We start from the raw sequence: 24,952 nt of genomic DNA, 5'->3' as shown, positions 1-24,952 counted from the left end.
TATATATATATATATATATATAAATAGCGCGCAAATCCATATGAAAGAATGAATATTTAAAATTTTACATCGATATGTAAAAGGATATTCATATATGGTTAGAGCTATGGTAATGCAAATATGTATTTTCTAAGAGAAGCTAATGTAAGTATTTATTTTTCATAGAAGCACACAATGTTAAAATAATTTCCAAGAATAATCACTGAACTGCTCTAAGAGTACACACTCACAAAAAAGAAGCTTCTTCTTCTTCTTGTGTACATTATTCCATCACTGAACGTAGCAGTATTGACAGGATTTGTTTTGACTGCTATCTTTAGCATAGTCCATAACACTGACAGATTCACCAAACGGACATTCTCTTCGAGGTAATTGGCCCCTAGCCACAAAGTGGTCAATCTCTGATCTTTCTCCTCATTTTCCTGTTCACCTATCTTCCTATTAAACAAGGAACAAGATACCACTTAAAGAAGATCTTGACATTCTCAATGTTTCTCCAGATTCTCGCTTCACAACAACAATTTCATTTGGTAAAAAACTGACAATTTTTAACATCATGTCCTTCAGAATTTTAAGATCATCTGATACCATTAGATCTGATTACTGCAGTACCATCTGATCATCTGATTACTGCACTTACATTATAATTTTCAACTTTCAAATTCTTTCTTAATTCCAAGATTTCTATGCATTCCTTTAAATAATGGTAAACATTACCGATTCCTCCACAAATGCTTTTATTTTCCAGTATTTTTTTCCGAATCTTTGGAAATATGCGGAAATCTCCCATGTCCTGATATAGTTTTTATTATCAGTGGATGGTATCTCCTTATTTTTATTTCTGAATTATCTATAAAGTCACAAGTTACTCGTTTTTACAAAAATTTTTCTATTGGAGGTTTAGTCGAGGAAACACTTGCAACATTGCAACTAATAAACTGTAACTGTTGGCGCCTTGCAAAAGGAAACGGCAACAACAAAAAACACCAGTAAACAAACAGTTACTACGATTTTATGATTGTCATTTGGTGAACAAATAAGTAACTCTTACCTTTTTAAAGTATATTTACTTTTGCATTATTAAAATAAAATCATGTCAAAATCTGAAAGTGAGTTCAGCGATATTTTTTTTTTTCATTTAAATGCTAATATTTTTATGTTTTACAATAATTATATTGATAATGGTTATGTAATCTTTAATGATTCTAAAGACCTTAAAACCTCTGGCCACAACTTACTTTCGTGGAGTCAGGGAAGTACACTTTATGAGCTATGCAATTTACCATCCTATTATTTCCAAATCTTCACTTATTTTGTGATACAAACTTTTTTAATGATATATTAAGATTAGAGATTAAATAAATAAATGATATACACTTTAAGTACCATTCTTTTATTCTTACAATTGCACAAAATTCTTAAGATTCAAAAAATGAGACTTAAATCTAAATGGACTTTTTTTTTTTTGCAAAAACCTATACATAATATTTACCATTATAGGTCTTTTAATAAAATATATTATGGAATGTAGATACACAAAATCTATTTTATTTTCAAAAAAAAAAAAAAAATCTCACAGAAGTGGAAATCAAATAAATAAATACATAACTTTAAATAGATTGCAAAAAAAAAAAAAAAAAAAAAAAAATCTTGTGACAAAGTATAAGAACTTATAAAAATTACTGAACTTTCATAATTGAGATCCAAACTATATATGAATTTTGATGAGTATAGTCAAATGTATAATGCATATTTCTCTGTTTCAATCTTCATTACTTCTTTTCTGCATTTCTCACTGCATGTTCACTCTTTTAAAATATTTCTAACATTATATTTATAATTTTTGTAATCTGCTGGTATATTACTTTACCTTTTGCCTATAATTACTTGGCCCTTTTTTATATTTATCAAATATATAATTAGTTTATTTATAGAATCACATAATCAAAAATATATGGTCAGTTGATTAAAGTGTTCAGAAACTAATTATAATAATTAAACTGTGCTATTAAAATAAAATATTGGATACATGCATTGCAGAAAATACAATTAAACAATTATCTTGACTTTGAAATGTGTTTGTTGAATTACTACTTAGCTCTAACAGTTTGCATTCCAGATTATGCATTTTATTATTTCTATAGACTATAAACATGTTTTTTGTACAATTTTAATATATTAACTATTATCTTATTCCTAGGTGAAGACAATATCAAGAGTACCCAGCTGAATGAAACTCAGCTGCTGCGTATGAAAAGGAATCGTGAAAAAGCCTTGCAGTTGAGAAAAGCTCGTATTGCAAATTTATCTAATGCTGAGAAGTAATTTCAGTATTTATTTAGTTCTACACCTGGTACACAATTTTTTTACACTTGTAAATTCCTAAAAAAATTATTGTTATATTTAAAAATAATTTTTTGAATGTTATTTTTAATGACAAAAAAAATTTATTTTGGGGCTAGAACAGGCAAAAAGTATTCTGCTTCAGTCAAAATTGATTTTTTTACATTTATAAATTTGAAATTTACAGATTATGAAATGGAATTTAAGTTTTTCTTTTTGTTGTTGTTGCTTGTTTTTCTTTCCAAAATCATGTTTTTGAACAATTGAATTCATCTTTCTACGTATACAAATTTTACTGCAGAAACAAACTTTAAAAAAGGAAATTTTTCCCATAAATCTTGAACCAATAATTTTTTAAAAGATATAAAATAACATGAAATGCCTTCTTAATTATTTATGGTCCTAAAAAATGACAAAAAAATAATAATTTTTTTTTTTTTTTGCAAGTTTGTGAAAGAATCAAATGCTTAAGCTTAGAAATGCATAATTTTTTATGAAATTCCTAATAAAAACTTCAAAAATGTATTAGATTTATTCATAACAGTAAAATATTGGATAGAGAAAGCTACAGTTTTTCAGGTGTTTCAGTCATTGTAATTGTAATGATCTCCTACAAAGTTGCAGTCATCTTGAGAAAGCCCTTATACAGTCATGGAAAGACGAGATGGTGCCATATTTTGAATTCGAAAATGATCAAATTCTAAAACTAGTGTTGTTCAGTATGATTAGCTATCCCTATATTATGGTTATATTTTCTAAGGAAAGACTAACTGAGACAAAAGTTCCTTTCTTTTGAAAATCTTGTATGACATGTTTATCATATAAGTAACATTTTCTTAAATTTCATTATTCTTTTAAAATGTAAATTTTTATTATGTTAATAATAATGTTCTTTTGTAATATTTTGTTGCTATAATTTGAGAGTGATATTAAATTGCTCCCTGATCGGAGACTATATTCTTCTGACCTAAGACATGCAAACTTTGAGGAAAAGACAGTATTACAAATTCTGTAAAGTGGAAGTATTTTATCTTTTTGACAAGGTGTTTTTTTGTTTTTGTTTTTTACCAAATTTGACAGCTTGGTAACATTTTGGAAATTGGCTCATATTCTTGACCAAGCTTCAGCTGTTTTGTCATAGGTCAGGAACAATAACAATCATATCTTACTCAAATATTGTTAGGTTTTTCACCAAATTTTTAAAAGTGCTGTAAGACCTGTGATTAAATCTAACCTGGTAGAGAATTTTTCCAAATATTTTGAGGAGAACAGAATGAACTATATTAAAATTCAAATTTTGTGGGAGGAAAGATTTATTACATGTATACCAAAATATTATATATTGTATACAGTTATGTTGAATTGTTTTATTATGATAATGCTAAGAAATTTTGAAATTGGATTACAATCAATCATTTAAAAAAGTTGCTTATAACAACTCATTGAAGTTTTATAAAAAAAATTGTTAAAAATTATATGATTAATTTGCAGTATTTGATAGTTGTATTTCATTTTGAAATATAATTGTTAACTTACTATTTTAATTCAAAATTAAATGTATTGGCACCCTTTTTTTCAATATAGATTTTTTTGGGGGGGAGGGGAGAAAAGAGAGAGTGAGAAACATTGGATTCGTAACTGCAGTTACAGTGGAATCTTGTTTAACAAATTACACTGTTTAATTTGTTCTCGAATCTTATTCATAATACAAAAATGTTCATGAAGTAAAAAAATAAATTTAAAAAAAATCCTTGAGCATACATGTAAAATATAAGACATTGCATTCCATTAAAAAAAAAACCCTCAAACTATTTCATAATACTATAATTTATTATTTATAGAGCATGTTTTTTTGTTTTTTTTACTTGAAATTTGTTTAAAGACATTTGTCTTTGGCTATGCTTCAAAATATGATGCACAACATTATTGTTAAATGAATTCATAGTGTGGGCAGCTAATTTTTTAACAGAGTGAGGTTTCTCAACATACAATGCAATAATTTCCCATGTTTTCAGCTCCTTCTTTATTTCACTGGAAAACTGTTACTTAGTTGTGTCTGCTCCTTCTTTATTTCACTGGAAAACTGTTACTTAGTTGTGTCTGCTCCTTCTTTATTTCACTGGAAAACTGTTACTTAGTTGTGTCTACTCTTTCTTTTTTGACGAAATCTCTTTGGGAACTTTTTAATGTGACACAGAATTCAGCTCCATAAGCTCTTCAGTAACTCCATAAATGTTATAAATGGCTATGTTCTTTCACCAGCTCATCAGTATCATCACTGATCATCTCTAGCCCCATAATCTTGCCCAGCTCTAATTGATTAAGGCTGCACAAGCACTTGGTTAAACTCCTCGAAGTCGTGTTTAACAATGCTATCTGGCCAAAACTTCTTCAAAAATTTTTGTTCAAACAAACATTCTACACTGACTGATACAGACCAATCCAGCATTTGCTGTCACAGTGTCTCCTTGTCATTTGTTCATGGAAACATCACTCATTAAACACCTCATTTTTTTTCTGTTCTATTTAGTTCATTATATGAATCACTTGTTATGTGAGATTTCCTTGTATTTTCTATAGCAGTTAATTTCCTATTATAAATTAAATGATAAATTAAACTTTTATCTTACTAGAACATTGATATTTAGAAATATATACATATGTATCTTTCTAGAGTTATTTTAATTTTGTAATATTGAAATAAAGAATGAAGCATGTGCAATATTTTTTTCTTTTCAAGTATTAACTTTTAAGCAAATCTTTGCATTTTTTAGTTTTGTTTGAATGATTATTGTTATTCATAACTTTTTCATCAACATTAAGAATTACAGTGTATATTTTTTGTTGTAATTTTATGCATCAAAACTAGTAATGTTTAATAAGAAGCAATTCCTTTTTTTGTTTTTTTATTTACACTTTTATTAACCGAACCTTTTAAACTGTTTTAGAGCTATTACTCAAAAAGAAGTTAATACTATTTCTCGTCCTCGTGATACTGGGGCTGGATTTTTCGCTGAAGATGATGAATCAGATTTAAATCCTGAAAACAGGCCTCTGGTCTCTACACCAGCACCGTTGTTTTCATCTGACAGACCTATTTGTCTTGAATGTAATGAAGAATTTAATGATTCCTATCTTCAAACACATTTTGATCACCATGTGTGTGACAGTTGCAGGTAAATGATACTTAATATATAAAGATTATAGAAAACTTGAAATGTTGAATGATGAAATGAAAATGAATTTGATAAGTTGAATTTGAAAAACTTATCTGGCATTTTTATTATTAATATTAATTGTTTAATTATTTTTTCAATGTAGTTGATGAAATACAAGTAAATCATAATATTGTCTGCGACTATTTTTTTTAATGATAAAAAATATTTTATTAATGAAATTTTGTATTTAAATGTCCTGTATCTAATAAAATATTTATTAAGAATAGAAGAGCTATTCTTTATGTAAATCTATTTTTGCCCCCGCTTTTTATTTTTATTAATTTTAATTCTGTGATGTTAGGTTTTGTTTCCTCTTTAAAATCTGCACATTTTCTGCAGAACTTATCCATAGCTGTTAAAACTATTAAATTTATATATTTACTTTTCCTGATTGTGTTGCTTTAACATTTATGTGAGGAAACAAAAACTTTTGTTTGGAGATAATGCTGGATAATTAATTATTATTACTGTAATTTGCTCAAAGATAGGGTCCACAACTAAAGAGAAATCAATCATCAAATTATTATAAACTTTGTGAAGTTTTTATTAGGGTCCAAAATTTCAAAATTAAATAAAATTTTATCCAAATTAACAATTAAATAAAATACAAAAATTACATTTTTAGAAAATTATAATTTATTTCTATGTTTATTATAGACAATTATACATATAAGCATTGCTTTACATTTTCAGTAGTCACGTTTTTCCTTGTTTCCAATGTTGTTACTGAAATCTGTAGAGCTGTTTAATAGCAATGCTAATATTATACATAGTATTGCTTCTTCTGTAAATAAATTGTTTAGTATCAAAATAGATTTTCCAATTTTTAAAATCTTCCACATTTTTTTTTTTTTTTTCATTTTCTTTTTCGGAACAGTTAAACAATCAGTCCATCTTTTTTCTCTTTTTATTTTCTAAAAATTGCATTTTCAATATTTGTGTATGAACTGCATGCTATTGATTAATGCCTCCAAACGCCATCCCCCCCCCAAAAAAATCACCAAAGATGTAATGTTAGTCAAAGCTAAAATGACTGACATGCAGTTAAAACTGAAGCTGGCATTTGCATGCATTTAATACACAGATACTTTAGTTTCTTACTCTCAGTAATAAAATGTTTTATTCTCTTAAGAGATAATGATGGTGCTCATGCTCTCATCAGTAAAACAGATGCTAAGAAGGAATATTTGCTGCAAGATTGTGATTTAGATAAGCGTGAACCACCATTAAAATTTATTTTGAGAAAAAATCCTCACAACATGCATGGAAGTATGAAGTTATATCTTCGATTACAGGTATTTATATTCTTAAGCTTGTAATAGAGTATGTATAATCTTTAAATAATTCGTAATATTTCAAGTTTAAAGCATGGAAAGCTACAAGTGGCTATATGGCATGCATGATATAATATGTGTTGCTTTTCATCTTATGGTTGTAGAAAGAGCTCCATGAAATTAAATATATTGTGTAGGATTAATTTCGTGGTCATTTAATTAAGGTCATTTTAAAGAAATGTTAACAAACTCCACATCTTTTCCCATACTGTTACCTGAACATATCTTCCCATACTAATGCAAGAGCAATAATAGTTGTTAATTATTCCTCTTTCATAATGTTTTGTTTTAGTTGTCTGTAAGTGGGGCATGAAGAATATAAATGCTTCTTTTTTCATATTTATTTACCTCCAAGGTAAATTATATTCGCCGTAATGACTGAAAAATAAATATCAACATGACATTTGTTCAATTACTTGTCAACAATAGGCAAAACTATGTCATTTGCAAAGGCATATGCTGATAACTTCACAATTATCCAACAATATGTCTAAAAGGCAAACCTGGTAGCAAAAAAAAAAAAAAAAAAAAAAAAAAAAAAATCAGTTGAAATTTATAAATGATCACTATTGATCACCACCTATACCATTACAAATCCTCTTTTGAAATCAAAACTTGCTGTTATTCATATTTTATGATAGATATTTAATAAATGTCAGCTATGAACTGTATTGCATATTTTAAAAGGAAGGAAGTTTAAAGAAATATTATACATATTTTTAGGGAAAGTATTTGCAAGAAATTTTAAACATTGTATTCTGTAATTATAAATATGTTTATGTTTTGAAATAAAAACCATAATTTAAAGTGAAGGCTCATTTCTTATATAAATTACTTTAACTCGTATATTATTGCTTATTAGTTAATGACTACACTAATGTGAAGTTATAAGATTAAGGGAAGTGAATCAATACCGCCACTGTTTACCTTTAGAAAAAGTCCCTTATAGATAACAATCTCCCTTTCTTTAATTATCTTCAGCAATACATAGTGCATTAATCCTCATTTCATTATAGGAAAAGGTATATATTTTTTTAAATTGTACCAGATATTAAGGAAGACCCAGATATGATGCATGAGATATTAAACGTAATTGTGATCCAGATAGTTGAGAATCTACTGTTAGAAATACTACAAATATTCCTAAAAGCTGCATACTTACATTCTATGTGCTAAGTATAAATTATTTTCTTATCTAAAAATTACTCGAGATAAGTACAGAAAAGGACATGCACTATTATTTGTCTATTGCTTTACCCAGAAATTAGAAAAATAAAAATTTCAACATTAAAAGGTACAAAGTTAGTTTTTTTGTAATTCTGTATTCATCTTGATGATTTATGCTGTTTTAAATATCTCAGGTAATAAGCATTTCTATTGTTATACAGCATAGTGTCTGTAATACAAATGTTACCTAATTTCTGATAATGTTGGTAATAGAAGTTGTGATATGGTATTGAAACTAATGAGTATTGTTAGATTTGGAAACATTTGCATGTAATTTTTTACAAAAAAATCCTGTTGTGTTATTTAGAAGTTATGGTAACAAAGGTAACAGTTCTGTGTCTTTATCAGTTGTGTGAGGAATGAATAGATGTGTTTAAATATATTTGTGAGGTACCAATTCCATTGTAACAATCATCATGGATTTCAGAATTTTATTTCAACTTCTACTTCTTTTGGTAGCATATAAAAAAAACTTTTTTTTTATTTATTTATTTTGCAGAATTGTTGTGTCATAAAACAAGTGTATTTGAACACATGTATTGCTAGTATTTGCTTCTTGAATAAATTATCTATCGGAGTATATATTTTTCATACAAATACAATGATAACTTATTCTAAAATGACATTTTGAAATAATATATTTTTCATTTGTCATTGATTTGACCCATCTTGTATATATTGTTACTAGGGGTTGCAATATCGGTTCAAAAGTTCAATACCGGTATTCGGTATTTTTTAGATCTTAATACCGGGATACTGGTTTTAATACCGGTATTAGAAATTTTAGAAAAAGAAAGAAAACACAGGTGTTTTTTTGTTTTATTTGCCAGTTTTATAAGAGAGTGTAAATATCACAAAAAATAATATTTAACTTATAAATTATAACAGTATATAAAGAAGCACAAAAAATAAAGGAACCTCTTATTTATTTAAATCATAAAAAAAGTGTAAATATCATTATTCAGTCTGCAATACTATTACAAATTTTTAAAATGGGATCTTAAAAAACATAATGCATCAATTGTACTGTCATTAAGCCTGAAAAGTAATTTTGTGCAAAAATTACCAGTTGTCAGAAACACTCTTTCGTCATCTACGCTAGTTGGTGGTACTGTTAACAATGCGAGATATATTTTTTCCAAGTAATTCCCTCTAAATTCCTCATCTTCAAATAAATCGATTTCTCGTTGGATGTTTTTGGATATAGCTGGTTTCTATATTGTATTTTGGTTGGTTGACATTTTTTTATTTATCGCTAATTCTAATTTTTGTTCAAGAGGCAATTTCTTTTCACTATCGACATTAGTATCATCATAATCTTCGATAACTGAACCGAATTCTTCTGAATGTAGATAGGTTTCTGGGTAAAAAATTTTAAGAAAATTTACTATAAGCTTAATCAGATTTGAATTGGTTATTTTCTTTTCTTCTTTTTCATTTTCATTATCATTTTAATTATGTAAATACCATAAGACAATCTCTATTTCGGTATGCCTTTCTTCTGTGTGATTTTTCAATGTAATATATAATACTTCAGATAGTGATGTGTGCTGTTCTTTCAGTGACTACAACATGAAATTTATTGTTGCATTAGCTGTTAATAAATTAGAATATCTCTGACATAATGCCTCAATAGTCAGTTTTATTGGAAGTAGAGCTGATATAGTTCTAGATATTAAGTAGAATTCACTATCTGAAAAATTAATTTACAGGTTTAAGTTGATTATTGCTTTTTGGATTGGATTACTCAGTTTCAAAAATCATTCCATGATTAGGAGTAAACTGTTCCAACGTGTTTAACGTTCCAACGTCCAGTAATATAAACAAAAGGCAAAATACTTACAAATTGAAAATACAATTCTGAAGAAAACTACTTGAGGTTAAAACTTGCTATTGTAGAGGCACTTCGTTAAACTAAACTAAATTTTAATTTTCCACGTTTAAAGCTATATCCGCCTACCACGTTTCGTCATAATGCATCGTCATCAAACTTGAAGCGCCATCTATTGAGTTGAAACTCAAAGCTAACATACTGGAGGAAGTCAGAAGTTAAATAAACACTCTCTTATCAAAACTTCTATATTGCAAAAGTTTTTGGGAAATTCGTTAATAGTTAAATTTTTAATGAGATTGTTTGTTGCTAAAATATAAGAGCTTTTATTATTGCAAATTTTTTAATCCTGTTAAATTGTGAAAATATCAAATTTTTGAAAATTTTAGAGTTTAAATTAGAATGGTAGTTACTAAGTTTAATTATTTTAAAGTTAAATTCATCCCTTTTATCATAAATACCTATCAAAGTTTTTCCATTATCAGTTTCTATATTTAAATCTAAATAATTAGCTTTAAGTTGATTTTTGTTTGTTTGAGTTAAAACTAAATCTTTTGGGTAACAATTAATAATATCATTAGGATTATCCACATTTAACAAAATTAAGTCATCAATATATCTCCAGCCTATTATTAAGTTAAGTTTAATTATTTCTTTTTCATAATAATGTAGGAAAATATTGGCTAGCGCACTTGAAAAAGCTGTTCCCATTGGAATTCCTTTTTCTTGTTTATAAAAATGTATTCCGTTAAAAACATAGTTTTCTTTAATATTAAATTTACATAACTCTAACCAATTAGTTTTTGTAATAATTTCTCTATTTAAATATTCTTCATATATATTAGTACAGACATCTATTAACTTTTCATGAGGTAGATTAGTGTATAAATTTTCAAAATCATAAGTATTAAGCTTATTAATATTGTTATCTTTTAGAAAGTCCAAAATATCTTTGTTACTATTGATAATAAAATTATCTTCATCTTTAATTTTATTTAGGACAATTTTTAAGTATTTAAAGAAATGTTTTCCTGTATAGTAATTGTAACTGCCGGTGCTACAAGTTACAAATCTAAAATTTATTGGTTTTTTTTATGAAATTTTATTGTTGGGAAGAGGTAAGGGTAGTTTAAAGAGCAAGTTTTGATTTTAGTTTTTTTAGCGAAAGCTAGCATCCTTTTATCCAATTCTTTTTCCCCAGTGCTAATTAATTTGTAAGTTGAATTAGAGTTATATTCATTAGTTAGAAGTTCTTTATAATAATATTTACAAATTAAACCGAAATTATTTGCCGATTTATCTATTACTGTAATAACAAACCTCTCTTTTAAATTTTTTATTTCTTTTTTCAAAGCTTTGTTGAAATAAATTCCTCGTTCTTTAGTTCTAACGTTGTCTGCATTAAATTTTGTTTTAATGTCTTCTAAAATCCTTACTTTCCATTCTCTGAAACCTTCTGGAGGCCAATGGTATTTCCTAGATAATTTGGAAATAAAAATATCCAAATCTTGTCCGATAGAAATTAAAAATTTTTTTAATGTTAACTTTTTCTCTTAATCTAAATTTCGTGCCCCTTTCCATTAAATCTCTTATAGAGTTAGAATCTATAATTTTCAAATTACCTGTTATAATATGTCCTTTGTCAGCATCTATATAATCTTTATAAATATCTTTGTTACAATTACAGTCTGTCTTGTCTATCTTATTTAAGTTTTTGCTATAGTAACAATCTGAACAATTTTTCGAACTTTATAAATTATGGGAAGCAATTCTTGATGGGTAAATATTTCTTCTTCATTAGCAATATCTTCTTCAACAATTACATTGTCATTATCTTCATTGTCAATATCACTCTCACTCTTACTCTCTTCAAAGTTGGAATCCTAAGTTTCTATATCCACAGTATTTGGATTCTTCTGTTCTTTATTTTTTTGGTATAATACATCTTTTACTCCTAATTGAATTCCATGAGCATAGCACAATTGCTGATTTGCACAAATCAACTTTCCAACTTTTTTCATAACTGTTGCTCCGTCAGTCGTTATGGATACAATATCTTCGTTCAGGGATAATCCATGTTTTGCTAATTTATATTTAAGCCATTAATTAGCTAATTAATTTCGCCCATTAGGGAGACATCAAAACAAAAACATATACTATTTTGCTATGATGGTGATCCCTGAACATATAATGGAGACAGTTTTAAAAAATTCTAGTCAATACTGAAAAAACGGTATTTAAACTTGTGAATACTGGTATTACAAAATTGTAATATGGCTCAAAATATGGCAAAATTATAAATGTCTCAAAATACCGGTATTCGGTATCCCGGTATTGCAATCCCTAATTGTTACTAAATGATGAATGTGTTTATTACCTTATTGATACAATTTTGATAAAATCTATTACCAATTGCATAAATTGTGTTAGTTTATATTTAAGGTATATATATACAGTGGTGGCCAAAATTGTGGACACTTTTGAAAATTTTAATGTTTTCTAACTTTGTATGCTTATAGAAAATGTAACATTTCACAAAATGAAAATACTTACATACCATTTTAAAGGGAATTTAATGCTGATTTCAATACCAAAAGTAAAATTCAAATATTTACAATACAAAAAAGTTCAGAGGCAATAATTATTGAGATATATTAGATGCTTATAACTGCAGTGAGTTAGTAAGGTAGCCTTTATTTTTTTATTACAGCGTCACACTGATGTTTCATTGAGCTGATGACAGTTTTAAGCTCTTCCTTTGTTGTTGCTTGATGTCAAGAAACAATTATAGACTCAATTAATCCTCTTTTACTTGATAAACGTTTCATATGTATAAGTTTTCAAACGGTGCCATAAGTTCTCAATAATTTTGAATTTAGGACTGTTTCATGGCCATGATAACAATTCAATGCTCTTTGTACTAAATCACACTTTCGATATTTTTGCTGCATGGCTAGGAGCTGAATCTTGCTGAAAAATAAATTATGTATTGTTGGGAAAAATAAATGATGTATTGTTACACTGATGGAAGGTGTAAGTTTTTGCTCTTGAATAGTGTCAATGTATTTTCTTGCATTTAATGTCCCATCGATAACATGAAAGAGACCAATACCGTCTGCTGAAATGCAAGATCAAATCATTACACTAACTGAGTTCTTCATAGTTGCCTGAATGCAGTCAGAATGTGGCTCTTCGCCTATTCTATGTCTTACCTATTTTCGCCATCGCTACCAAATAACAATATCTTTGTTTCATCACTCCATATAACTTGTAACCACTGATCATCTAGCGAATTAATGTGTTCTTTTGCCCACTGTAATCTTTTTATACACTGTTTTATACACTTTTCGTTGAACTCTACCTCTTAGTCTAACATCTAATAATCTTCTCCGGATTGTTCTTGAACTGACATAAGTGCCAGCATCATTCAATTCACTTCTGGTGGCCGCTGATGACATTCTTCGAGCATAGAGGCATAGTCATTTAATTCTTCTGTCATCAACAAATGTGGTGCACCTTTTGTAGTGATTTTGCTTTGTTTTTTATTAAATTTGTCTTCTGGTATCGTAAACAAAACTTTCGGACGCCATATGCAGTTACTGAATAACCTACCTGTTTTGCAATTTCAGCAGTGGAAAGACCACATTCATGTAACACAATAATCTTAGTTATCTTTCTAAGTGTCCAATCTATTCTTTTATTTGATGGAATTGCTTCATGACTAAATATTAGAAATATTTACAATTCCTACTAAATATTAAAAAGCTTAACAAAATTTCTTATTCTTGATTTGATTACATAATAAACAGTCTTCCTTCTATAGAAAAAAACACAATAATGACCTGTTCCAACTTTAAACATATTATCTCCTTCTGGCAGTTATTTACATTTTATTGGTTCCCAGAATAAGAACGGTGATTAGTCAGGAAAGTTAGAAGTTACCATCCACTTCATCACTGTGTTTGTTATTCAGATTGAAGTAAGAATAACTTTTTTTGTATTGAAAATATTTGAATTTTGCTTTTTGTATTGAAATCAGCATTAAATTCTTTTTAAAATGATATGTAACAGTTTGCATTTTGTGAAATGTAACATTTTCTATATGCATACAAAGTTAGAAAACATAACGATTTCCAAAAGTGTCCACAATTTTGGCCACCACTGCATATATAATCAAAAATATAAGCATTATGAAATTAAAACCTATTTCTGAAACATTCTAAATTATTTCGGAAGCGAAACTAAAAATGAAACTAAACTACTATTAGTTCGGAATCAAACTTAAAAATTCAAAAGTAAAAAGAAGTAGAAACAGCACCATTGTATTTAGAGATCACAAATGCAACTACAACTAAAACATAGATGAATCTAGACTAATTAGTAATAAAAACCAAGTTAAAAGGAGAAAAATAGAATCAAAATTAAACTAAATAAAATAAGAATCCGACCTGAAGACTTTCTCAAGGGTCACCCTTAAGCGGGGATTCAAAATAAGGGATTTTTTCTGTGAGGAATCTGACCTTAGTCCAACAGTATTGACCTCTTGTGATCCGAAAATCCCCTGAATTTAAGGCCTAAGAAATACACCATTTTTTACAGAAATGAAACATAACAAAAATTATAATAGAGTACAGCCACTAATAAAGCAAAATATACAATAACATAAAATAAACCATATAAGAACTCTCATAACCAATTATCAAAAAAAGAAAAGAAAGAAAAAAGAACACACCAGCAGCAGGTAAAAATTTTTTGCATAAAGTGTCCCATCTTGTTCATTTTTGTTTCTTGCACTTTATACAGTTTCTGCTTACACCGTTCAAGGTAATAAATAATTGGAGGGTCTTAGCACCATCTATTGATATAGTTAAAATGCAAAGGAGTCTATTTTTATTTTAGGCAAAGGATTAATACCATATCATCTCTTTTTTTATTAAAATATCAATATTACAGTAGTTTCTGGGAAATTCATTATTAGTTAAATTTTGAAAGATTATTTGTTGCTTCAATATCAGAATTTTTGTTATTACAGGCTCTTTTTATCCAGTTAAGTTGTGAGAAAATTAATTTTTTGAAAATTTTAGAGTTTAGATTAGAATGTTAATTACAAAATTTCATTATTTTAAAGTTGAATTCATCCCTTTTATTTTAGATACCAACTATTGTTTTATTATTAGCAATTTCGATTTTTAAATCCAGAAAGGTAGCTTCAAGTTGATTTTTATTTGTTTCTGTTAGAATTAAATCTTTTGGATAGCAAATAGTCACAATATTGGTATCATCTAAGTTTATCAAAAGTAAGTGATCAATATACCTCCAACCTTTTATTAAATTATATTTAATTATTTTTTTTCTCATAGTAATGTAGGAAAATATTGGCTAAAGCACTTGAGAAAGCTATTCCCATTGGAATGCCCTTTACTTGTTTATAAAAATAAATTCCATTAAAAACGTAATTTTCGGTAATATTAAAATTACATAATTCTAGCCAGTTATTTTTAGTAATAACACCTTCATTTAAATATTCATCATATTTAAAATTACAAACATTTATTAATTTTTCATGAGGCAGATTGGTGTATAAATTTTCGAAATCATAAGTATTAAGTTTATTAATGTTGTTATCTTTAAGAAAATCCAAAACTTCTTTGTTACTATTCATTATAAAGTTATCTTCATCTTTGATTTTGTCCAGGATGATTTTTAAGTATTTAAAGAAATGTTTACTCGTAAAGTAATTATAACTGCCAATGCTACATGTCACGAATCTAAATTTTAATGGTTTTTTATAAAATTTAACAGTTGGGAACAAATAATGATAGTTTAGAGAGCAAGTCTTAATTTTGGTTTCCTTTTCCCCCGTGTTCTTTAAAATATAAGTTGCGTTAGAGTTACATTCATTAATTAATAGTTTTTTATAGTAAAATTACAAATTAAACAGAAATTATTTGCTGATTTATCTATTACTGTAATAAGACATATTTCGTTTAAATTTTTAATTTCTTTTTTTAATGTTTTGCTAAAATAAATCCCTTGTTTTTTAGTTCTGTCAATATCTGTATTCATTTTTATTTTAATTTCCTCTAAAGTTCTCACTTTCCATTCCCTGAAACCTTCCGCAGGCCAACGGTATTTTCTAGATAATTTAGCAATTAGAATATCCAAATTTTTTCCAATAGAAATTAAGATGTTATCTTTTTCTTTTTTTTTTCTCTCCTCTTAATATAAATTTAGTTTCTTTTTCCATTAACTCTCTTAAAGAGCTGGATTCAATAATTTTTAAATTCCCTGTAATAATATGACCTTTATCCACATTATAAAATCTTTATAGCTTTCTTTGTTACAGTTACAATCTGAATTACTTATTTTATCTAAATTTTTGCTATAGTAATTATAATAAAAAATTTGTTTCCTTAAAATTGATGTGTAACTAATTGCTAATAAAACAGTTCTTTATATGTTAAAGGAATAAATATATTATTGTTATGCACAATTTTAGGTAATTTTTTTTCAAAGTTAATATCCAAAAATTTTATCACACAGAATTCTTTGTTTAAATTATTTTTATTATTAATTAATAAATCGTTTATACCAATATTAAGCTTACATTTAATTAGATCAAGAATTATACAGATAGTGTACGAATTTTTAAACATTAAATCTCTGAATTTATTATTTATAAACCATTTATTTCTAAGACCAAAATTATACTTCCTAATTTTATGAAAGTTTTCACTATTGTGTTCCAGATTACAATTATTCTGAAATTCCTCAAATATAATTTGAAAATTGCCCCCTTTACCTTTAAATCTCTTAAATCTTTTACTATAGTTTTCTTTATTTAGAAAATCTTTAAAAATATTAAATTATTAATAAATGCAATTATTGTTTAAATCTCCGTAACCTTTCCCATTTAATTTACTATTAAGTCCATAAAGAAATAAAGTTTTTAAATTACAAAAATAAATATTTTCTTGGTCTAATCTTTTTTTAAGTCATTAATATTGTCTTCTAGAATGTAGATATTAATATTGTTAAAGTTATGGCTTTGAAAGTGTTCTAGTTCAAAGTCTGAAGTCATATTCTTTATAAAGTTTTGAATATCAGATCTATGGTTATTAATTCTTAAATCAAGTTTGGTGCTAGTCTGGCCTATATAATTTAAATTACATTCTAAACAATTTATAAGATAAATCAGGTTTTTGTTTTACAGAATATTTGCAAGTTTGAAATTTCATTATTGATTTGTTCTTTACCTGCTAATGGACAAGTCTTAGACTTTTTGTTTTCACATATTCAATATTTTTTTTTAATTTGTTAAGATTTTTATAACATAACAATTGTGCCAGTAACTTTTTGTCTGTGTATGCTCCTGACACAAAGCTATCCACAGTGCCCCTTGGTAGAGCGTGCGATGGGCTGTGCACTATGATAAATTCATTATTGGCTTCTTGCATAATTTATTTATTTAATATAATGAAGATATATCTCCCTAACCTTAAAAACATGGAATTCTCAAAAAAGTAAATCCAGAAGAATAATTCCAAAAATTTTGCAGTCAGTGGAAAAGTGCAAATGTTGCTTAATTCCAGTCAAAAGCAAGAACAAGTAATCAAAAATATAAGCATTATGAAATTAAAACCCATTTCTGAAACATTCTAAATTATTTCGGAAATGAAACTAAAAAATTATTGCAGAATCTAACTAAAAAAATTAAAAACTTAAAAAAGTAGAAAAAGCACCATTGTATTTAGCACCATTTAAATGCAGCTACAACTAAAACACAAAACAATCTAAACTAATTAGTAATAAAAACCAAGTTAAAAGGAAAAAAATGGAATCAAAATTAAACCAAATAAAATAAGAATCCGACCTGAAGACTTTCTCAAGGGTCACCCTCAGGCAGCGATTCAAAATAAGTGATTTTTTCTGTGAAGAATCTGACCTTAATCCAACAGTATATGTATATTTAGATGCTTCACATGTATGTTTTGATATTTAAATTTAAAATGCAATGTGATTATTTTTAATGTATTCATTTAATAAGTGAAATCATATATCCGTTATTAAAATATTCTAGGTATTATGTGACCCTAAACATTGCAGACTTGCTTTAATAAATTTGCCAATTAAGTTTCACTTTTCAAGACATATATTTAGTTTAAATTCCAATTAATAATTTACTTTAAATAATTTTGTAGTTGCATATGTTATTATTTATTAATTATGATTGTGCAACATCCATATTTATGCATACCATTATTTATGCAAACTCCCAATGATAATAAATATTATAATGATCAATTATTTTTATTCAAATAATGATATTAATCTAATATTTTATAATTTTGACTTTCTGTATTTTTTACAAATTTATTTATTCATCAACTAGGCTAATAATATTTTAAATCTACTTGCCTGAACTCCACCTTAGCCCAGTGATCCTGGGCAGCTACCTATTATTATTAATTAATTGGAAGTCTGCCTCTAACTTGTTTAAATAATTATTCCATCATCATCTCAACAGGCAGCAGCATTCTTCTTATATTTTTAAATTTTTCTGAGTATTATTTTCTTACAATTTCCTTTGTATTGAGATCCAATTAGAATTATTTTCTCAAAGTTTTCTTCAGTTTGTCAAACATTTTTAAATCATAAGGTGAATGATTTGATCTGCTGATAGAAAGTGATCAGATTTGACTAGAAGAATGTTATTATTGTAAAGTCTTACAAGTTGATCGCTCTTATATTCTCAAAATGATGTCAGCAGTTTATTATTATGTTTCTTTTTTTTCTTCTGCTTTTCCATTGTTATTACATTATAGTACTCAATTGTTTTAAATTGATCTGAACTTTAATCACAGGCTGTTATCGTATAGTAAATGAAATATAATGGTTGACTTTTTTCCCTCTTCCTTTGTCAATCTGCTAGTTAGCCATAGATCTCTTATAAAAGCCAATTCCTGTGAATTTTTTTTTTTTTTGAAGAAACATAAAGCCAATATATATATATATATATATATATATATATATATATATATATATATATAAAGACATAGATGAAACATTTTTAAATTAATTTTAATATCCATTCCGGGAAAGCTTAATTATTTATAAGCAGAGATGCGGACAAGACACATCCGCCACTGTGCGGCACAAAAGCAGAAGTCGAAAAAGAATGAAATAAATTATCCCTCTTCTTATATAACCTGAGATTTTGATAGGGGAAATATTTCTTCATAGTGCTAATATATTAATAAGATTCTGATGGGGATTTCTAAAGCATGTCAATCACAAATAAAGGAAAACGCAGGGATCTTTTAAAAAGAATGTGCTTAAAGGACATTTTCCTATCCCTTCAAGTGGAGCGTGAGAATGTGTCAGCGTTTAGCCAATTCAGCAATTTTATAAAGCTTCTCTTGAATTAATTAAGTAGAGAAAGTGAAATTGAATCAAGAAACAAGAGAATGAACTTACTATGGGCTAAATTAAAATGAAACTTTGGAAATTAATTAAATTGAAATTAGAGTTAAAATATCATTACATATATTTATATATATAATGTGTCCCAAAATTAATATGATTTCAATTTGCCACCATTTGTGCAATAAAGTGTTGGAAACCTTAGCACATATGCTTCCTTAGCTCCTAGAAGGATTAACTGAACCATTAAAAAGTTTCTGCACTCTTTTAAAGTGAGGAGAGCTGGGTATGACAGGATTTTAAGTTTTACACCATAACTTCTGAATGAATCACTACAATAAGATTATTTTTACTCCATTTAAAAATTTAAAAAAAAAAGAAAAAAACTTAGTTTGTAATGAAATCAATTTCATTATCATACAATGATTTACAGTGAATTTTTTTAAAGTTAATTTAAATGTAACTTTTATGAATTACATTTTTTTTCCCTGTACAACTTACAAATACAACTGTGTTTTGTTTTTTCTTACACACAATTACAGCTAATAAACATTAGTGAAACAGTAAGTAGAGCAGATAGACAGTGCATAAGATTCAAAATGTTAACTAGTCTTTCACAAGCATTGTTCATATTTAGTATTTCGAAACACTTTGAATGTTTATTTATTAAAAGATTCTTTGTATATATACATATATATATGTATTATAGTAAGTGATGAATAAATTCATTAAAATGAATAAATGATAAATTCATTATAATGAATTTATGAATGAATAAATTCATTATTTTTTATATAAATTTTTATTCTGAATTTAGTTGTTGGTTATTATTTGTTACAATTATAAATTTATCATTTATAACTGTTAATTATATATTATTATTGACTATTTGGTTTTCAGTATAGAATAAATAGAGTTTCACTGTTTAAATTATTATTATTATTATAAAGGTTTAAAATGCTTTAAATCTCATTTCGAATACAGATTTATTATTATTTATATCACTTTAGGTAGAAAATAGATCTTTAGAAGTGCATGGGTCTGAAGAGGCCATTGAAGAAAAAAGAGAACAAAGAGAAGAAGCCCAATTAAAAAGAAAGAAAAAAGCTTTTGATAAGAAAGTGAAAGGTATTCTTCTTCATTTCACTTTTTATATTTATATCTGTAATTATTGCATAGTTTTTCAAAAAAATAAATTAGATTTACTAAATAATTTATATATTGTTTAAAATGTATTTATTTTATTTTATTATTTCTACAATGAAGAAATTAGCATTTTGTAGTTACTTTATTGATATCACTAATGCAAATCATAAAAACATAGAAGCAAGATTTATACCATTCAAGAACTGACTTGTAATCACTTAAATGAAAAAAAGGTTAAAGAAAGGTTAAATTTGAAGGAAAAGAAAATAATTAGAAAATAGATTAATTTGAATAATATTTCAGATTTTTAAGATTAAAAAACCAAAAGATGGCCTTTTTTCTGTGTTTGATATAACCCTCTTTCTGCACTTTCTGCAGTCTTCTTTCTGTGCTTTATACATCTTTGCTGGAGATATACAATCTCCGCCCATCTTTTTGTCCTCTTTAAAATTTTGATACTTGCATAATCATATGATTGCTTGGCAATGTGCACTATTACTATATGTTAATAAAATATGTAATTATAAAACGAACCGTATTTCGCAAGCCTTGGTTTTCACAATTTGTTGTATAATCATAGTTTATTATTTTCCAATTGCACTCGCTCTCATAACTGTATTAAATAAATGGTTTGGTTCAAAACATTATATTTCAGTAATTATAGATATCAAGAAAATTCTTAATTTCAAAACAATTCAAAATTCTGTGTTAGCTTGGCATGAATAAAAATAATTATGGGAAAATATTACATAAAAAATATTAGTCCTAGTATATGTTATTCCATTGAGTGCTTCATTGAATAAAGCCTAGTCAATTATAGTTGTGATTTTCTGTGTGCTATGCTTTCCTGGAATATTTTAGCTTTTTTTATCTTGGCAGTAAGATTTGTGTTGTTTTGAAATATTTGTGTTTCACTGTGTCCCAAATTTACCATTCTTTATAATCATATTTTATAATGGTTATACTAGAACTAAACAGATAAGTTGACATTCTACTCTAATCGAAATCTTGAAATATTTAAAATAAGCAAGTATTATTAATTTTTTCCAATTTTGCGACTTTTATCTCTTTCTTTGTAAGATATATAAAGTGTTAAATCTCTTTGACATGAATCAAATATTTTTTTTTTTTTTTCCAATTTGGTAATTGAGAAAAACATCTCTTAATAATATTGTTACAAATTTAATATTGTCTCTTTGTGCACTTAATCTTAGGGTATGGAAGGAAATTTACAGAAAACTCTAACAGATGCCAAATAATGACCACTGGCCTTAGCCACTTTGAAAAAAGATTTTGAAATATGCAGGAATCTTGACAATACCTGTATTAAAAATTGATATTCTTTGTTTCTTCTTGAATTTGTGATATCCTATGAGGGAGCTATAAAAAGATGAAATGAATTTTGTACTGTTCAGATTATTTCATAACAATTTGGTTGTTGTGTTTATTGATTTCTGCAAGTACTGTTTCTATCCTTCGGCTGTTTTGTTACCTGTATTTTTGTGCTATCTTGTGGAATAAACCATTATTTTCTATTATGAAAGTTTTGGGGCTTTTCATCATATACTTATATCATATTTTCTGTTGCAATATATTTACTAATTTAAAAAAAAATGATTCCTTATAAGTACAAGTAAAATATTGTATAATTGTGTGACTAAAATTTCCTTTAACTTGGTTAAATAAGTTGTTTTGCTGATTAACCTTCTTTTCTAGATTATAACTGAACTTCATAAAAAAAAAGAAGCAAGTGCTGTGGCAAATTCATATTTCTTAGCTATTAAAAATTTTAATTATAAAATAAAAAATAATGGACAAATGCAATTTTCATCTTTTGCCTTAACTACTAAATATTTTTATAAATCATGTGCTATTGTTCAGAGCAATGAATTCTAGTAGATAACACATAGGAATAATATTAGTTTCTCGTATAGGAAATATACAAACAGAAAATACCATAATTATCAAGAATTCAAACTCAAGATTTTAAGAAATTTCCATTTTTCAAGCTCTTTTAGTCGAAAAACCACATTTTAGGGAAATATGTTTTGTATAAATGCAATAATTCAAGAATGCCTTTAGGTATGAAATTTGGTTCATTAATTTTATACTAAATTTATAAATTTCTGTCAAAGCTTGCATGAAATTCATTCAAAGAAACCTGTGTGCCCAGCTGTTTGAGTACATGTGAAAACAATTACTAGAAAACAAACTGATGTATGTATACAAGATGTATAAAATTTGGTACACTAGTATAATACCTAAAATGTTGATTTGTATAAAATTTGGAAGCAAATCCATATGGAATTTGATTGTCTATTGGTCTGTACTTTTGCATACTGGTAAACATGATTATTCAGAAGTGGAATAATTTAGATAAATGAAATTTAGTTCATAGTTTTAGTATCTCAAGTATAGATTGTTATTAAATTTTAATTAAATTTTATTTTTAATCAAATATAACATAGACTTGACCTCTGTCTTTCTGTTCAAGTGCAAATGAGCTCATTAATTACAAAACGTAAATAACTAGATAGATAACACTTGATAAGCAGATTTAACATCTAAAAAGTAGATTCATGTCAAGTTTTGAACCAAATCCCTCAAAGAATTGATCATCTGTCTGTCTTTACTTTTGCATGTATGTAAACATGATAACTCAAAAACGTAGTGATTTAAATAAATGAGATTTCATATGTTACTACCTTGTGATTACAATTGCAATTGTTTCAATTAATCGAAAAAAAGGTGCTTAAAATGCATATTTCTCTTTATGTGTGTTTGTACATCATATGCATGTCAATGATTAATCTCCAAAAAATCTACAGAACATAGGCTAAATTTAATAAAGATTCTACATTTATACAATGGATCTTTCATAACTATTACTCACTAATGGCAGCAACAGTTTTTTTTTTTTTAATTGTACAATGAAGTACACAACATTATACATGAAGGATTGAATATAGTTCAAAAGAAATTTATTGAAATCTAATCTTTAAACAGAAAAAGTTGAGTCATTTCCCCATAACATTCTTTCTTTCCATCTTTATTCTGTCTCAAGTTCGCTAATGCATTATAATCAATTTGGACAAACTGCATGGTTATCTGTTCACTTTCAGCTAATTTCAGCCAACTGCATGTGCCAAACGAAAATTCATTTTGTGTGCCCATATATTCTGGTGGTTATTAACTGATGTTTCTATATTTTCCTTGTATTGTTTTATATCTGTGTGTATATGACATTGTCTTGTTATTTATGGAACAACTTTTATATTTAATGTTCTTTTATCTTTATTTATTTGTAAATTTTTATTCTTTTTAGCTTTACGAATGGAAGTACGCAGTAGTTTATACAGGAAAAAAGATGTTTCACATACACATGTATATGGTGCTGAAGTTTATAATGAAGAGGATGATATTTATACTAAAACATGTACAACATGTGGACATCAAGTTGAATTTGAAAAGATGTAATTCTGATTGTTACCTAAAGAAAAAGAATTTCTGTTAAATAATCTTTTATATTTTATATTTTCGTTTTACATTTCTTCATTGTAAATACTCTACAATTCTACTAGATTTGTTTTATTGTAAATAATTTTTTTCTAAATATTAAGATGTTTTATTGTAAATAAACTTTCTTTTCTAAATATTGAGTATGTCTTATTGTTGAGTCTATTGTTTAAAAAATGTGCAAAACCTTACAAACCAGCAACCTTTGGCATTATTAACACGACTGGTTTTAATGTTGCCTTAATGATAATTAAGTCAAATATTTTAGAGGGGAAAAAAGGCAGTTTTAAAAAACTGGTATAATTAAAAGATTTTTAAAAATTATTCAGGTATTTGGAAATATATATATAATTGCTATTGGTATATATATAATTGCTGTGTTTAACTGCTGAGAACTAAGATTTGAAAGGTATAGCGAAGATGATGATCTTTCTTTTGAATATTTTGAGATTAAATTTAAATTGTACCCTTACTATTAGGGTTGGACGATACTGTGTCAACCTGATTCTTTATATCAGCTATACAAACATGTCAGATACGAAACTGTTACAGATTGAAAGTTTCAGTTACTGAATATGATTTTTTTTATTCGATTGATAATCCTCTGAACCATAATTGTTTTCATTTGGGTATATTATATCAATCTGATACTAAATATTCATTCATTCATACCAAATATTCTGTGTTCCTAGTTCACCATTCTGTCAAGTCAACGCTGTTAGAATGTGAGATATTTTATCTTTTCTTTTTTGAATTATGTATTTATTTTATCCCAGCTATCACTGCCCTTTATCACCAGTATTCTCATTAGTGTAAAAAAAAATTTAAATCAATTTCAATGTTATGTCAATGAGATATTTTATCGCAACTTTTTTTACATTGTTGATCAAGATTTGATGATTTGGCTTATTTTT

General features: G+C 26.7%; 1 protein-coding gene across 1 annotated transcript; it reads left to right on the top strand.

Annotated features, from left to right (window-relative positions):
* Window positions 1-942: 942 nt before the first annotated feature.
* On the top strand, window positions 943-24,089 carry LOC129989202 (DNA repair protein complementing XP-A cells-like). The gene is made up of 6 exons (XM_056097581.1): window positions 943-1,109; window positions 2,201-2,321; window positions 5,292-5,519; window positions 6,694-6,856; window positions 20,387-20,504; window positions 23,848-24,089. Exons 1-6 carry the CDS (start codon window positions 1,094-1,096, stop codon window positions 23,997-23,999), a joined length of 798 nt encoding a protein of 265 aa, XP_055953556.1. The 5' UTR covers window positions 943-1,093; the 3' UTR covers window positions 24,000-24,089.
* The last annotated feature ends 863 nt before the right edge of the window (window positions 24,090-24,952 follow it).

The sequence above is a fragment of the Argiope bruennichi genome, chromosome 10 (assembly GCF_947563725.1).
Source record: "Argiope bruennichi chromosome 10, qqArgBrue1.1, whole genome shotgun sequence".
In the NCBI taxonomy this organism is placed as follows: domain Eukaryota; kingdom Metazoa; phylum Arthropoda; class Arachnida; order Araneae; family Araneidae; genus Argiope; species Argiope bruennichi.
Note: the sequence above shows the minus strand (reverse complement) of the source record. Positions and strands in the feature narration are given on the sequence as shown.

What these genes read in the sequence shown, in the direction of transcription:
- LOC129989202 (XM_056097581.1), top strand. An exon ending in AATTTATCTAATGCTGAGAA is followed by an intron (nt 2,322 to 5,291) that starts GTAATTTCAGTA and finishes AAACTGTTTTAG; the next exon opens with AGCTATTACTCAAAAAGAAG. An exon ending in CATGTGTGTGACAGTTGCAG is followed by an intron (nt 5,520 to 6,693) that starts GTAAATGATACT and finishes TATTCTCTTAAG; the next exon opens with AGATAATGATGGTGCTCATG.